The sequence below is a fragment of the Macrosteles quadrilineatus genome, unplaced genomic scaffold (genome assembly GCF_028750875.1).
Source record: "Macrosteles quadrilineatus isolate MER2022 unplaced genomic scaffold, UCM_ALF_1.0 Scaffold_1__1_contigs__length_201487025, whole genome shotgun sequence".
NCBI classification, from domain to species: domain Eukaryota; kingdom Metazoa; phylum Arthropoda; class Insecta; order Hemiptera; family Cicadellidae; genus Macrosteles; species Macrosteles quadrilineatus.
The window spans coordinates 59,550,344-59,568,876 of NW_026542594.1; the positions used below are offsets into that span (position 1 = coordinate 59,550,344).

At 34.5% G+C, this 18,533-nt stretch overlaps 1 protein-coding gene across 1 annotated transcript in view; it reads left to right on the forward strand.

Moving 5' to 3' along the window:
* LOC128983230 (ankyrin-3-like) overlaps positions 1-18,533 on the forward strand; it is a 217,514-nt gene that overhangs the window by 14,583 nt on the left and 184,398 nt on the right. The window contains exon 2 of the mRNA XM_054402455.1: positions 2,513-2,773. Within this exon, the coding sequence (XP_054258430.1) occupies positions 2,528-2,773 (246 nt within the window). The 5' untranslated portion in view covers positions 2,513-2,527. The remainder of the gene's footprint in view (positions 1-2,512; positions 2,774-18,533) is intronic.

The window sequence follows — 18,533 nt, forward strand, 5'->3', positions numbered from 1 at the left end:
AAATAGAAATAATGTGTTTTTTAGAGTTTGTTATTATGGACAACCTAATGCGGCTATGAGTGGAACACATTTGTAGAAAACGCAAAAAAACAAGATCAGCTTTTGAAAAATGAAAGATATTTACAAGAAATTTTGATTATATCGAACTGTTCAGTACATCGTAAGAATTTCCATAGTCTTTGAGTCAACTTTTTTAAAGCCATCGGAAATGATCTATATATTAATTTGAAACTGTTTTTCTTTGTCACAGCTATTTTGAGAGAACGGCTGGGCGTAAAAACTTGGTAGGGGTCTCTAAAGAAAGGTCTTGGTCTGTAGATGAGCCATCAAAAGAGGAACGAGGTAAATTCCCTTGGGGCTCTGCCCCAGAAGCCTTAAAGTTGCCTCTTCAGATTTGTTTACATTACGACCATTATGCATAATTCTACACTACTTTTTAATGAAACAGCTGTTAATATTTATATTGTGATTTATTGAATTTGTCAAAATGAAGTACAGTATTTGCAATGGGTTTTTTCTGATTTTAAAATGGGTTTTCTTCTGCATCATGTCATGTTTTGCAATATAATGTTCTATTACCAAATCAGTGGAAAATCCTAATATCACAGTAACTCTTAAATTATTTCTTTTGGAGTTAACTTATATCTATTGTATGGGTTGGTTTCTGCCTTTTTTACCACTTCTTGGAGATTGCACGTAGGTGATATTCGTTGGCATATTGCATCTGTAGACAAAACTTGGTGTAATTATTAGAATGGAAAAGAGCGAGAAATCCTGGACAATTTGATATAGGCTAAAAATAAAACTGAATTGACACTGTTCTACATTTCATGAGCAATCATTGAAATAACCGATTTGCAAACAATGGAAACATAGAAAAAGTCATAGAACACAACCAAGTAGAAGAAATAGAAATAATGTTTTTTTTTTACACTAAAACACTAAAAAAACAAGATCAGATTTTTGAAAAAAGATAAGATACGGTATTTACAAAAGATTTTGATTATATCTAACTGTTGTGTAGATCGTGAGTATTTCCATAATCTTTAAGTCGCCTGTAATGCTTCGCAATTGCTCGAATTCGAGCAACAGGTACACTAGTGACTGTTATTCGTATTAAAATAACGCCTGTAATACTTCGCAATTGCTCGAATTCGAACAACATGTACACTAGTATTAAATAAATCAAATTTAACTTGAATACAATTTTAAAGCAAAATTAAATGAGGAAATAAAAAATTATTGTTTGAAAAAGGGCCTGAAATGTGAGAAATTTGTACATTTTCCAGTGTGGTGGTAAAGGAACTCTTTTAGAAAACAATAATATATACGAGGGACCCAAGCGCACGTTACAAATATACCCGATCCCCTTACGAAGGACAAGTACTCTGCTGGTTATCTATAAAGGTAGAATATTCAAATAATCACTTTAAAATCTAACTGTGGTAAATTTGTTACGTTGCCGGTTTGATCCTGAGAGAATTCAGTAGCTTTTTGATGGTTCGAAACTGGACCCAGCTGTCCTTGATCATTTGGCTTGATATAATGATCCTGAAAGATGAAACTACTGATCAGATAACAAAGCTACACAGATCATTTGGTCACAATATTGTACACTTTCTTCCACACATATTATTTAGGTGGTGTCCCTATATTTTCATAATGATATCATGTATGATATGGTTAAACATTCAACTGAAGGATCGAAGGATCTATAAATACAATTCATATTTAAAACAGTTTAGTTATAAATAGATAATTGGTCAGCATCAGTGCATTTTTTAAATAATCCTTAAATTAAACGCTAGGTAGGTTAAGCCCGAACACCTTTTTACATTGTAGCTGCTATTCATCCCTCTGTTAGATAATAAGCTTTAAATTTTGATACCTCAATCGAAAAATCGTTAACGTAGGACGGGTGAAAAAGGGATGTAACAGAGAAACCCCCGTGTAGGCCTATTGAGTACGGTAGAAGAAGATTAAAGATAGATTATGGTAGTAGATTATCATTAAGTGGATGACGCCAACATGCATAGTTTATTTCACTACAGTATTTAAATATTTTCCCCATTTTGCAATGTCTTCCTCTTACCTGTATCAGTGACGAGTAGGCTATACAATGGCTAAGCAAATCCACGTCACGTAAATAAATACGATTCGTTTAACTGATCATTGCCTATGCTACATATCACATGGGAGTTGTACTTTCAGTGCATAAAGCAGTCAGAAAGCTGTGCAAACCAGATAACAACCGGCGCTGAAAGAATTTAAAACACTATTGAATTTAACAATGGAAATAGTTGCCCCAGCATGTAACTTAACAGACAAAAATATCTCCGCTTGAATACATTGCTTATAGCATTGAAGTTGAACTCTAAAGAGTCTTTCAACTCTTAATTCTGATTATCTCAATATGAGACGTTTGTACCGTCATGCGGATAGTCAATAATGAAGGCTAGGACCAATGTAAGCCAAATTTGAATAGATAAAATTAGTGTTTTGTGTCTTGCAGGTGTGTTAATCAGCCATGGCGCACTTCGTGACGCACATTCAGCCGTCCTTATCGGAACTGTCGCATCACCATCATCACCACGATCATCACCACGATCATCTTTACGATCATCACCACGACCATCACCACGACCACGAGCACCACGCGTCTCCGCCCAAGAAGCCTCATCCTGCCTCTCATCTACACATAGATCTGCACAGTACTGCGGCCCCCGCTGCTGCCCCTATAGCCGCGCCAACCCCCGCTCCGCCACATAAAGAGGTGAGTCTTACTAATCTGATATATGCTGATACGTCAAAAATGTTATATAGAAATGGTATACAGATTAACATTTTTCATCCATAATAGTTTTATCTTTATAAGTATCCGATCGGTGCGTATTACATCGAAATTGTTATTCCTGAGGCATTCTAGTGTGTTTGATACAAAGGGTAAAATATCTCATTTGGACTAAACAATACTTTACATTTACAGTAGAACCTTGATAGTTCGGCATTTTGTGGACTTAGGGGTTGTCGAGCTATCGAAAATTCGAACTAAGGAGCTTATCGGACATTTACACACCGGGAGTATACATATAAAACACGGCCAAAACGGGATAAAACAAACAAATTCAATGAATAGTATAAAACTTGACATCTCCGCTGTACATTCTTTGGCTACTTACTGTATAAAATAATTTGTTACATTCAACTTTTAACTAGGTATATTTAACCGATATACAGGGTGTCCCGGAACTCTCTACTAATATTTTAGGGCATTGCTCCTGGGTAAGAAACATACCTAAATATCATATTTAAATTGTCCGGAAGTCCTTAGTTACTCACACAGCCGCCATTTTGTTTTTTTCTGTTATTAATTTTTTTCTAAAGAATGGTTAAACATAAGAAATGGAAACTTTGCACAAACATTAATGACAACTAGACAAAGCTACAAAAAAATTATGAAGATTTTTCAAATTCATAAAACAAAATGGCGGCATTTAAAATTTTTATAAAATCAACGGATTTTGAGCTATTTAAGAAACAACATTTTAAATGGTCGCCATTTTGTTTTATGAATTTAAAAATCTTCATAATTTTTTTGGAGCTTTGTCTAGTTGTCATTAATGTTTGTGCAAACTTTCCATTTCGTATGTTTAACCATTCTTTAGAAAAAAATTAATAACTGGAAAAAACAAAATGGCGGCTGTGTGAGTAACTAAGGACTTCCGGACAATTTAAATATGATATTTAGGTATGTTTCTTACCCAGGAGCAATGTCCTAAAATATTGGTAGAGAGTTCCGGGACACTCTGTATAGTCCGATTTTGATGAAATTTGGTATGTAGGTACTAATCCATTGGGCGTAGGTAAGCTGCTCCCCGTGCCTGGGGACGCCAGCGAGTGCGTCGTGCAAATGCTTGTCTTGACTGTACTCTTCCATTCCTTACCTAATCTCTTAATCCCTTCCTTGCGGGTGTGAGTAAACTGTTCTCCCTTGGCTGTTGCATACATTTGATTGTTCACTATAAAAATATGTTCATTATAAAAAATAAAATATACTAGTTAACAATATAGAAAAATCGATATTCTCCATTTAAAATCAACACTGTACTTTCCAAGCAAACATTATAATAAACCCTTGAAAATAATTAAACCCTCTTTATAATCAATAATACTAAATGAAAAAATAAAAAACTCATTTTAAAAACACGTACTAGTTACTGTATCAATATAGAAATAATACTATTTACTCGAGTTTCTTGGAATACTTTACCTACGACCGGTTTTTAATTACTAATAATCACTAAACCCGATTTCCAGAAGAGGTTATGTTTTCGTTTATATATAATCTCTCAATGCCACTGACAGAGATGCGACGACTCGTTGTACCAATCACTAAATACACATATCGTTAACATTTCAATTGGTAAAGAGATGGTTAGTTAAAGTTCGAAGCATTACAATAATTGTTTAACTTTTTTTTAAATAATTTTAATTTTTCTCTTAATTCTTGACCCTCATTGGTCAAGTAATGTTCCCGTGTAGTTAACTAAAATAAACTGATACATTGCCCGTGTAGTTAACTAAAACTATGATGTTATGTAAGTAAACAATGCTGTTATGTGAAACTTTTTAATTTTAAGAACTGAACTGTAACGGCATTTAAAAAAAAACGGTTGTAGGTAAAACATCAAAATAAACTCTTGAAAATGATTAAGGTTTGTCACATGTACGAAGCATGAACGAAGTCCGTCATTTTTTTGCGAATCGCAAATTTGCGAAATTTTTAGCAATTTGAACGAAGTATTTCCGCGAAATCGCACCACTCAAATAACGTTCTCTTGCAAGGTTTACTTAGTTTTTCTCTTCCTGTACTGTTTCCCTCCATTCTTCCGTGGCTTGTCTTGCACACTATTGATCTTAACATACTTGGAATGACACCAGCTCACTCACAAAGGGTAAACACATATAAATATTCTATAACAAAATACCGAGTATATCATAATAGTAACTCTTTATCTTGTAGGTATACAAATCAATAGTGTTTATCAATGTTATTAATAACTTTGCCTTTAAGGATACCAAAATTAAAGGTTATACACGCGTACTTACAGTAACTGTTAACACAGCATCTACGGTCCTACTACCGTTAGTACGGTCATAATACTTTAGATCCATTATGGAAATTTGTAAACAAGTTACCAACTCTGGGTCAGATGAAATCTGCAACCAAAGGTAAGTACAGTGGTCACCCATTGCAGATTGAATCTTCTTAAAAAGAACTTCATATGTTGTTTCCTTCTTATCAGGAAGTAGGGGTAAACAGAAGTGGGATGTAGTGTCCATTCTTAGCTGCAAAAATTGTAAACATCTGCTTGAAATTGTCACAGCAATAGTCGAAGGTTCCATCCATTAGCAAAAGTCACTGTCTTTTAGCATTTCTATATTTCTCTCTGTTCCCAATAACACAATTTTATTTTACTTATCGTTGTCTAATAGAAAGTTCTCTCCCCGGCCGGTTTCAATGTTCATACTATCCAGCGCCAGTTGAGTTGAAGTAAAGTTTTAGGTAGAGGAGGCAAAGATTTCTTCTCGCATTGTAAATATTCTTCCTGACCTTCGAGATATCTTTTTCGTTGACTGTTTCCTTTCCACTACTTAATTCTAATTCCAATTTAATGATTTTCTCGGGGTTTCTCAAACAACTGTTCTGTTGCTTTTCTTTTGCAGCTATTTGATATTGCTTGGACTGAATATTTGCTTTCGTCGGGGTCATGATTATGCTGTAGATTGTGCTCTAGTATATAAGTTGTTTCCGCGGGAGTACCGCGCACGGACGTTTTACCTCAGACATACCACACAAAATCAATTGTTTTCGTATTATGTTATCACCGGAAATATGCATGATTTTTTTCCGTGCGAAAAGAATGTTTACGGTGCAAATTTAATGTTTGCTATCATATTTTTTATGTTGTCGACGTAAACAAACAAACATTATTTGTAATTGTTTGATAAACAGTTTCAATTTGCAACAACCAAAACTGTACAATCAATGTAAATTTGGACTCGTTATATAAAGCCTAGGTAAAAATTTCATTAGTTTTGAAGTTTTCGTAACTGGATTAAAGAAATTCAGTATTCCAATGAATGTTTTTATTTAAAAAGTAACTTAATTATTTATAATGGTTTAAATATTCAAACGTAATCCGGAGGCTAACAACTCTTAAAAATAACTTAATTAGTCTTTGTAGTGTACCGAAAAATAACGTTGAAAACAAAAGTGAAAGTGGATAGTTTAGTCTCAACCCTATTAAAAAAATTAAATTACTTCTAAAAACAGTTTGCTACAGAAACTTTACATGTCCTAGGTAAGATGTAATTATTATGTAAAACAAATTGTGATAAAAATCATCCCAAAACTCCCGCCGAGGGCATGGTACTTTCGGTGTGGCATGGCTCAAAAACCAAATTTGATAACGCACTATTTGCGTAGTGGTACGACAATCATTGTAGCATAGTGCTTGTAAACTAGAATGGGTTGCTGTAATTTATTTGTTACCTCAACTTATTACTTACATTCTATTACACAATTGAACTCTAACTAGTCTGTAACTCAATAGTTTAGTGAACGTATATCAAATGTATGCAATAGCCAAGGGAGAACAGTTTACTTACACCCGCAAGGAAGGGATTAGGAAATGGTAAGGAATGGAAGAGTACAGTCAAGACAAGCAATTTGCACGACGCACTCGCTGGCGTCCCAGGCACGGGGGAGCAGCTTACCACCTCCCAATCCATTGTACCTCAAGGCATTTTTTAAAAGTGTTTTTACAAGACATTTTCAGTAGTATACCATTTGTTTATCTGTTAAAATATTGTTGTTTATATCCATATTATGTAATTAAAATATATCCATAAACAGACAAACTTACAACAGTTGTCATTTTCTCCATAAGAATAACACGGGAAATTAAAATTTAAGATTTTTTAAATTTTCTCCGTTACCAATAACCAGACAAAAAACTTTGGTATACAAAATTATTTGTTTTTTTTTAGCTCTTTAAAAAGGTCTAGAGAGAAAGTGGGAAATTTTGTGTTTTGAGGGTCAAAAAAAAGAAACCCCAATTTTTACCCATAAAACCTCCCGTAAAACCCATTCCCATGGTCCGATTATGCCCGGTTCGTGAACTCATTCTGGTTTATCCCGCCTTACACTTTATAAACCAAATTTCATCAAAATCGGACAAAAATTACTCGAGCTATGGCCTTTACGGACACATATATAACTATATATATATATACATACATATATACATATATATAATTTAAAAAAATTGTGTTGTTAGCCTCTGGGGACATAAAATAAGTAAATCTGCCCGGGTCTAGGTCTTACCGTGCCACCTATGGTAATAGCTACAGTACTTCCCTATAGGGAGATTCGCTGAAAGCCCCAAAAACCCATATCCAAAACGGATAGTACTGTCAATGACAGTGAAATTCTCCAGGAATGTATTAAACAATTAATAATTCGTCAAAGTTCCATGGCAATCAGAATCACGGTTTGGCAATATATAAAAACATGCTACATTTTAATGATTTCATAATTTGGCATTTCTAAACAATAATCGAACGTATTACTACGATTGGAAGGAGCTACCTAGTTTAAATAATTATTTATCCGTAAGAATAATATTTTTATAAAAACTATGGTTTACAATTGTCCCATCACGATAACAAATAACTCAAAATAACCCTTAAATTATTAAAAATTTCGGACGGAGTTTTTAATAAAAAGCATCTATTGTATGTAACTTTGTATCCAACTAGACACAATCTGAAACCATAAAGAACCAGAAGTGGGTTATGTTATGCGCCGCCTAACCTTCCTTCCTCTCATATCATAACCTACTAGGTCTATTTATGTCGTTCTCTTTCCGAATATTGCTGTCTCTGTAATATTACTTTTGTATCTCCATGTCGTTTAGGACATTTATTACTAACCTATTTAATGACGGTAGGAAGTTTATGTTTACATTATATATTTTTTAATAAAACTTGCAAACTAAAATTGACAATATTACTTCTAACAATGTAGTTTTATATATATACTGTATATATTTGTATTAACATTTATATTATTTTGTATTTATATATATTACATACATATATATATGTATATGTACATAACTAACTGAAAATAGATGGACTGAAAACTTATTTTGAAACTAAAAACTAACATCTAGGCCCTAATTTAGGGTTTCCTCGTCAATTGTTTTAATTTTGGACTATATATTTAAATTAATTAAACTTGAAGAGAAATTAGCAAGCATAATATTTATATTTTAAGGCAAATGATTTCTTTTAATCTTATCTGGTTTAAAACTTTGAAAGTATAAGAGAAAGAAGTATTTATTAAGGTAGCCTACCGGGTACACGAAGTTAACACATCCACTACCTTCCTATAGTGTTGTGTTTTCGTTTTAAAAAGCACAAATTACGAGTATGTCTCTACCCGTAATCTCTTTATGGGATGTTTAACCAAATAAATAACGAGATTGTTTTCTTTATACATAAAGACACTTTCAAATTATCTTTCACCTGATATTTCGTAATAATTTATTAGAGCGATCCTCGTTAGAAAGCGTCCTTATTATATGAAAAAACTATTATATTTATTAAGCATTATATATTTATCCTAAATAAATAAGAATTCATTAAATATAATCTGATATTTATCTGATATAGTATGAGTAGCCGACTGGTTAAGATTCTCCCATCAAATATAAAGGACGCTGGTTCGATTCTAAGTGATTCTGACCACAGGTGCCATTCGCTATCGGTCTGCTAATTAATTATGATATCTAAATAAAATATCAGTGTTGGTATCAAACCAGTATTTTTACCGTTCCCCTGGAAAAAGCTTTAAGAATGCAGAGGTGTTAATAAATCACAAAATATCTAGACGATCGAAAATTGAAAACTGTGCAAACGTAAATGTAACTGCCAATATCCTATAGTTGGGATATTTGAGCTACATGGCTGGGTTGTCATGGTGATGAGATCCGCTATAGTGACTGTTGACGCGTGACCACTCTGCGACACCCGAGTTGCGGACGATGGCAATGACCTCTGGCTACAACACAGCCAACCTCCTCAACAGCTGATAACAATCGTTGTAAGTAATGTGTAGCAACGCCGTTGCATTACTCGGAACTTCATTGACAGTGACCTCTGGCTACAACACAGCCAACCTCCTCAACAGCTGATAACAATCGTTGTAAGTAATGTGTAGCAACGCCGTTGAATTACTCGGAACTTCATTGACAGTGACCTCTGGCTACAACACTGCCAATCTCCTCAACAGCTGATAACAATCGTTGTAAGTAATGTGTAGCAACGCCGTTGAATTACTCGGAACTTCATTGACAGTGACCTCTGGCTACAACACTGCCAATCTCCTCAACAGCTGATAACAATCGTAGTAAGTAATGTGTAGCAACGCCGTTGAATTACTCGGAACTTCATTGACAGTGACCTCTGGCTACAGCACAGCCAACCTCCTCAACAGCTGATAACAATCGTTGTAAGTAATGTGTAACAACTCAGTTGAATTACTCGGAACTATCATTGACAGTGACCTCTGGCTACAACACTGCCAACCTCCACAACAGCTGATAACAATCGTTGTAAGTAATGTGTAGCAACGCCGTTTGAATTACTCGGAACTTCATTGACAGTGACCTCTGGCTACAGCACAGCCAACCTCCTCAACAGCTGATAACAATCGTTGTAAGTAATGTGTAACAACTCAGTTGAATTACTCGGAACTTCATGACAGTGACCTCTGGCTACAGCACAGCCAACCTCCTCAACAGCTGATAACAATCGTTGTAAGTAATGTGTAACAACTCAGTTGAATTACTCGGAACTTCATTGACAGTGACCTCTGGCTACAACACTGCCAATCTCCTCAACAGCTGATAACAATCGTTGTAAGTAATGTGTAGCAACGCCGTTGAATTACTCGGAACTTCATTGACAGTGACCTCTGGCTACAGCACAGCCAACCTCCTCAACAGCTGATAACAATCGTTGTAAGTAATGTGTAACAACTCAGTTGCATTACTCGGAACTTCATTGACAGTGACCTCTGGCTACAGCACAGCCAACCTCCTCAACAGCTGATAACAATCGTTGTAAGTAATGTGTAACAACTCAGTTGAATTACTCGGAACTTCATTGACAGTGACCTCTGGCTACAACACTGCCAATCTCCTCAACAGCTGATAACAATCGTTGTAAGTAATGTGTAGCAACGCCGTTGAATTACTCGGAACTTCATTGACAGTGACCTCTGGCTACAGCACAGCCAACCTCCTCAACAGCTGATAACAATCGTTGTAAGTAATGTGTAACAACTCAGTTGCATTACTCGGAACTTCATTGACAGTGACCTCTGGCTACAACACAGCCAACCTCCACAACAGCTGATAACCATCGCTGTAAGTAATGTGTAACAACTGAGTTGCATTACTCGGAACTTCATTGACAGTGACCTCTGGCTACAACACAGCCAACCTCCACAACAGCTGATAACAATCGTTGTAAGTAATGTGTAGCAACGCCGTTGCATTACTCGGAACTTCATTGACAGTGACCTCTGGCTACAGCACAGCCAACCTCCACAACTGCTGATAACAATCGTTGTAAGTAATGTGTAGCAACGCCGTTGAATTACTCGGAACTTCATTGACAGTGACCTCTGGCTACAGCACAGCCAACCTCCTCAACAGCTGATAACAATCGTTGTAAGTAATGTGTAACAACTGAGTTGCATTACTCGGAACTTCATTGACAGTGACCTCTGGCTACAACACAGCCAACCTCCACAACAGCTGATAACAATCGTTGTAAGTAATGTGTAACAACTCAGTTGCATTACTCGGAACTTCACTGACATTAATGACCCCTGGCTACAACACTTCCAACCTCCTCAACAGCTGATAACGGAGTTATTTAAGAATGAAAAATTTAAAAAAAACCGTTAAAAATGTAAACCCCATACAACCGGTTCTGATGGCCATCAAAATTAACAAGTAAATCATTCCCGGGTCTAGGCCCTTCCTTGCCGCATACGGTAATAATAGCTTCTACCCTATAGCGCAACGAAATTCTCTAAAAGGTCATCGACCTCTTTTAAAAGAAATAAAATAACAAGTGCAGTAATCAATTATTGCATTTATTAAACTTGCATAGCTATGTGGCAATATACCAAATAACTGTCATTTGAATAATTGTAATGAGGGTAATTTAATCGTCGACAACTTTTATTTGCTTTCACAATTAATTGATAACGCTTTCACTATTCTCGTGCATATTGTTTTTATTTCTCTTTCTGACAACAGTTTTTAAGCTATTTTCATCTGAACGAACCGTTGACTTCACAATAGGCGCCTTAATGTTGATTCTTCACTTCTTAATAAACAAACACTAGCCAATGTTCTTCTATGGAAATGAGTAAAATAATGAAGTAAAGTAAATGATGTACAGGTGCCGTCACTAGTCCAAAGTACCTCCTGGTAGCGAAGAAGCGAATCAGTCATCGTCGGGTCCTGGCGAAACATCGGCGAGGAACGTGATAGCTTACCTTGTTGGTACAATTTCGATCTGTACCAATAGAGTAAGAGCTTATTGATAAACACGTACTTATTATTGACAAATTTGGTACGAAGATGTTCTAAAAAGTCACCAGTTCAACTTAAATACAATACGGTCGAAAAGATGGAGAATAACTATTTGAGTTGACTATTTGCTCTCTTAGGTTAAGTTATAAAGGGCCGAGAAAAAGCAACAAAAATGAACAAATTAGAAAAGTTTACGAATTGTTTAACTTTGAAGTCGTTGATCACTGGCAAAGTAATTCAAATGGAACAAAAGCACAGCCTCGGTCTAGCTGGAAACTGTCCAGGGGTGGCGCCACCGACACGTATCTTATATGGAGCCTTTACGTCTGCAACACTGCTCACGCTGACAAGTAATGTTATGTTGTTGGCCCGGACAAAATATATCTCATTTTAAGGATTTTTATGGTAAATACTGAAATGCATTTAATTCAAGTCACTTGTAACGTAAACACAAATCTATCCTAATCAAATGGGGTTTAAGCGTGTGCAATATAATAGTTAAATAAACAGGCAGTTTAACTGAATACTAACAAGAGGTAAATTGTGTATCATAACTAAGTGACACGTTATAAATGCATAACATTTTGTATGCCTTCATATAACAAAATATTTGTTAATATGATTAAATATTTATGATAAATGTAATTACTGGTTAAAAGTTGCCTATCTTTCTTGGATTTTGCCGACGTAAACAAACAAAGATTTGTTATTGTTTTATCAACTGTTTCAATTTTTAATAACCAAAACTGTACAACCAAAGTAAATATTAACTTTAAATTAAAGGTATAACCTAAAAATGCTATAAGTTTGGTCATGTTCTTAATTGTAAAGAAGAAATATAAAATGTCTGTTTTAATAAAGACAATAATTAGTTTTTGTAGTGTAGCGAAAAGTAACGTTCAAAACACGAGTGAAAGTGAGTTTATACATATTCTCGTATTGACTCACTTTCTACTCTTGTTATGAAATATACTATTGCCAGGCTGTTCCATGAAAGTGAGTATAATATTCACCCTGTATTTCATCTTACTAATCTTGACTTACTAAAGTTTGTATGTTTGTTTGCGGTCCAATCACGCATTTACTGGTCGGATTGGGCTGAAATGTGGCATGATGATAGCTCACATTCCAGATTAACATATAGGCATATTTTTATCTAAAAAATCCTTTCGGGCTCCGCCCCAGAGGAGTTTCATAAGGAGTTCCAATAAGGTTTCCTATGTTAACCTTATTAGTATTCATAATTTGAAAGGAATTGCAGAATTTTGTAAGCAGTTTCGATTAAACAAGTTGGTTTTATTATATTCAATAGCATTGAAAAGGTATAATGTTTAAAAGGTTTCAACAGGGTGCAGCACTATGATATTTTTTTGCATTTACGACAACAGCTAAGTTAATTTATTCTTAGCAGCAACAAAAAGCTGTGATAGGCCTACACAGTGAGAACTGTCAAATAAGATTGTTTACAGTTTTTTTTTTTAAGTTTAATAAATAATTTGTGATATTGTGCGAATGTATGATGATTTACTTTTTCCTATTGTTAAGTTGCAGTGGTAGAACATTATTTATTGTAGATGTGTTATACTGTACTATAAAATACCGTTAATTTAAAGAACCAATTTTTTCCAAACCGTGTCGTCCCCCATTGCAAACGCAGAGCATGAGTATAAGTGCTAAACGAATTTATTCTTATACGCCAACCCTGTACTAAGGACGGGTACTCTGCTAGTAAACACATAATTACGTGAGTTATTGATAGACCGATTTACTGATAATAACTGCGATATTTAACACTATAGAGGTTTGTCCATAATGCACGTCCTGGTTGAAGTTTGCTCGCTACGCTTACTCACCTTTAGGTTGGAGCTCGTTCGCTACGCTCACTCACCTTTAGGTTGGAGCTCTTTCGCTGCGCTCACTTGCCTTCAGGTTAGCTCGTTCGCTACGCTAACTCACCTCCAGGTTGATGTTCGTTCGCTACGCTCACTCACCTTTTGGTTGCAAATTAGCTGTTGTCATAAATGTAAAAGAAATAATAGTGCTGCACCCTGTTGGTAATCCTTGTAACTTTAATGCTATTGAACATCACAGAAGAGAACCAACTTGTTTAATTGAAACAGCTGTTAAGATTCAATAATTCCATTTCTCATGGGAAACTCCAGAGCCACTGGGGTGGAGCCCGAGAGGATTTTTGAAATAAGAATATGCCTATATGTTAATCGGGAATGTGAGCTATCATCATGCAAAATTTCAGCCCAATCCGACCAGTATTTTTCGCGTTCACTTGTCACAAACATACATCCAAACTTTCTCATTAATAATATTAGTAGGATAAAAATAATAATAATACTTAGGGAATATATCAATGTATTTCCAAACAAGCAGAAATTTTATGAGTTGTAAGTATTGCATTAATATGTATTAATAATACTGTTAAAGACTTTTCTTGATATGGTTAAAATGATGTTGGAAAATGAAAATCCTTTATTGAAGCTAACTTAAAATGTGACTCCCGTTAAATGAACTGAAAATCCTTCTTTATTAAGGCGAGCTTAAGGACCTCACGGTCCTTTCTTACAGTTGACCTCTTGTTCAGTGTTCGCATTAAAATTATACTAATCTAAATTTTGTATATACCAAAATAAAAATCAGGAATTCAAAATTGATTCCAAAATCCTGTAAAATACTGTCATATCCTGTAAAATAAAAGTAAAACTAACTAAATACGACCATTGACTATATATAGTCAATGATACTAACAACGAGGCAAAAATATGCTTAAATGCATGGCGTTCAACTATCATGTACATGATATTAGTTTCAAAAAGAGTTTTCCTTTGGAATTAGCGGCAAGTATGTGGTCCGACATAGAGTTGGGAAGAGAACTGTTTTTGCTCTGATAACCACGCGGGCCAAAATTCCACATTATAGCACAACATGGAGCAGTGATAGCACACTATATGTGTGTTGTATCACCTCAGTACCGTCATGGTGGTGTTCGTCGATACTCAGTAACCTCATCCGGTGTATATACCGTGAAAGATTAGATTCAAAAAATTAGCCATAAATACAGGGTGTTTTAAAAGAATTTCGCGATTTTAAACGGTCGTTGCGCGGGGGCTATTCAAGATAATTAAACGACTTAAACGTCAAATCAAAGGGAAAAGAACAACGTTTTTTTCTCATTTTTAGATACAATTCGGAATGATTTAATAAAATTAAGATTTTCATAAATCTTTTTTGAACGTAATACTGACAAAGTATGTACGCTTAGGGCGATCGGTGGGTTTATCTGATGTCTTAACTAAATCTTTTTAGGCACAAAGACTCAGATAACTCCATAAAGTGATCAATTTAGGTTTGATTAACTAAAGACTTCGTTGGGAAATGCAGTAACAAGGCATAACAGGATAAACTGAGTAGCATGTACTATACAAATCCAGTGACAAGACATAACAGTGTAAAATGAGTAAAATATACCATACAAATCCAGAGACAAGACAAAACAGTATAAACTGAGTAACATGTTCTATACACATCCAGTGACAAGACAAAACAGTATAAACTGAGTAACATGTACTATACAAATCCAGTGACAAGACAAAACAGTATAAACTGAGTAACATGTTCTATACACATCCAGTGACAAGACAAAACAGTATAAACTGAGTAACTTTTACTATACAAATCCAGTGACAAGACATAACAGTGTAAACTGAGTAACATGTACCATACAAATCCAGTGACAAGACATAACAGTGTAAACTGAGTAACATGTACCATACAAATCCAGTGACAAGACATAACAGTATAAACTGAGTAACATGTTCTATACAAATCCAGTGACAAGACAAAACAGTATAAACTGAGTAACATGTACTATACAAATCCAGTGACAAGACAAAACAGTATAAACTGAGTAACATGTACTATACAAATCCAGTGACAAGACATAACAGTGTAAAATGAGTAACATATACTTTACAAATCCAGTGACAAGACATAACAGTGTAAACTGGTACGAAATCAATGTATACTGAAGATCTAAACTCACAAACTCAAGAGGTGATAAAAAAATGCGTGTCTTTTGTAAGTAAGTCAGGTGAACAATAATAAATTGAAAGAAAAGCAAATAAATAAATAACCTACGTGAAATAAAAAATTAATGTACATAATATAGTCAGGAGTCACTCATATGCAAAATATTTCATTAAAACGGAACGTATTTCATTAAAATAATTTAAGTATCGATTGGTATTTCATAATATTATGCCACTACGTGTAGATATCTCATTCACAAAAGTAAACAATACTCAGAAACAAAAGAACGAAGACAATATCTCTACTACTTGAATCTTCTCTTAACATGAAGTGGGTGTATTGGATTTGATTTTGCAGAAGCAATCTGGACGAACATAGTTTTATGAAGCAATATTGTGACTGTGAGGGTCCAGACATAAAATAGTAACTACGGAGCTTGCGATATGTGACGTGGCGCCTAGCATCGACATTGGCACTGGAATAACAGAAATACATACAGTACCTACAGTACACATCCAATGAGTAATATTCGTAATACGCCAGCTGATATCAACACTGGCACTGGTAGTCTAACACATAAACAAACACAGAACGCATATATACACGTATGTACATTTAATATACGTATGAACTGTTTGATAAATTTCGTGGCACAGCATCGGAAAATTCACTGAGAATTCATTGCATCGGCTAAGAAATAGTGAATTCATACAATATACAACACGATAAATTTTAAAAGAACTTCCAGTTTTTAATTTGACATTTAATCTATGCTAATCTACTTCCTTCTTCAATGCTTACTACAGTCTTTGGTGTATTTTAAACTGTTTTATATATACAGCAGATACACCTTTATAAAAGCGTTGCTACGGTACTAGCTTTGAAAGATGATTATTAATGACTAGCTGTGTGCCCGTTCTACGCACGGGGATCTTATAGTAGTCAGTTGAAACCTTCTTATACAGTATTAAGATTAAGAACAGCAGTTAGTTTGCATAGTTGCAGATATGCTGGCAAAACTATTATATATAAACCTTCGCAAAAACAGTATCTGACAGTTCAAGCCAAAATAAATGCTTCGCAATTAAATGTCACCCGGATCGTTATGGTCCATATGTCCAATGATTAAACTAAAAAATGTTTTATAGATCCATGAAGCGTAGCCCTAAAGTAGGCCTATAATTTAAAGTTACTTTCCACATCGGTTAACTTAAACGTATTTAAAGTACTACCTCAACCTCACCATTTAACACTTTATTCCGGTTGACATTTTCAGTATCAAAGGTGCTCTTGTCCATTCCGTGAAACACTGAGAAATAAGGACATTAATGCGTTACCAACAGACATACACACAACAATCCAAAAAAGGCCACGAACTATGCTGGCAAAAAACTTTGACTGTGTATATTTAATGTAACAAGGCATAACAGGATAAACTGAGTAGCATGTACTATACAAATCCAGTGACAAGACATAACAGTGTAAAATGAGTAAAATATACCATACAAATCCAGAGACAAGACAAAACAGTATAAACTGAGTAACATGTTCTATACACATCCAGTGACAAGACAAAACAGTATAAACTGAGTAACATGTACTATACAAATCCAGTGACAAGATATAAACCTTCGCAAAAACAGTATCTGACAGTTCAAGCCAAAATAAATGCTTCGCAATTAAATGTCACCCGGATCGTTATGGTCCATATGTCCAATGATTAAACTAAAAAATGTTTTATAGATCCATGAAGCGTAGCTGATGTGGCTAACTTAAAAGTTGTTTTGAGATTTTGTTCCTACATTTTTAATGAATTTGAGATATTTTCAGAGTGTTTTGGTGATTTTGAATGTAATTTCAGTTAAATTAGTGAGTTTGTGATGTCCGGATGTATAAATCTTTTTAAGTGAATTCAAACCAAGTTCATAGTTTTAAGTTGAAGTTTGTGTTTAATTTGGGGTTAGGAAATCAAAATTAAAATATCTGTAATCTTTTGGTTACTAGGCAACATGAAAATAATGCATTCAAAAATTTCTTTTGGTTCTCTCATAAGAACAATACTGATTATAGTACTGGTAAAAATATTGGTTTCAATCTGTAGACAAGAAACCATACATATTTCTCTTAAAAATATTCATCCTGAAATTAACATGAGATGTATATACTTCCAAATTTCAAATGATTTTTCATTAAAAAACAAAATGTTAGATAGAACAAAGAACAGAAAAAATAAATCTAAATGGAAAGTTATTTGGCGATCACTTAACCTAAAGCTTTATGTATCTTACTTCTTTTTGATTAATTTGATTCTTTTATGTGGAGACATAGAAGAAAACCCTGGGCCTGAAAATAGCAATGATGTATCAAAAGAAGAGTGTCCGTTTTGTAAAAAACATTTTTATAGACTTAAGTCTCATATCAAGGCAACTCATGACAATTATTATATAACAGAATCAGATAATTTAAGAAAAAGTAGAACCAGAACCTGTAGTTATAGTTCCACAAAATTGTGGTATGAACTTAGAGACTTCGAGATAGACCTTTGGGCATCAAATTGTTTGCAGCTACCCCTAAATTGTGTATTTATTCCTCCAGCTGTAGTACATTTGCTGCGTGTGGGAAGCGAAAGTTTTGTCCTTAAAACAATCAAAGATGAAATGAAATTGTCAAAAAGTGAATTTATTTTTTTAATAATAAATAATAAAACTAATGAGGAAAAGGAGAATGCTTGTCATTGGTCTCTGTTGATCTGTGACGTATATAAAAACACAACATATCATTTTGACTCAAAATCTCCATCCAACAGTCAGA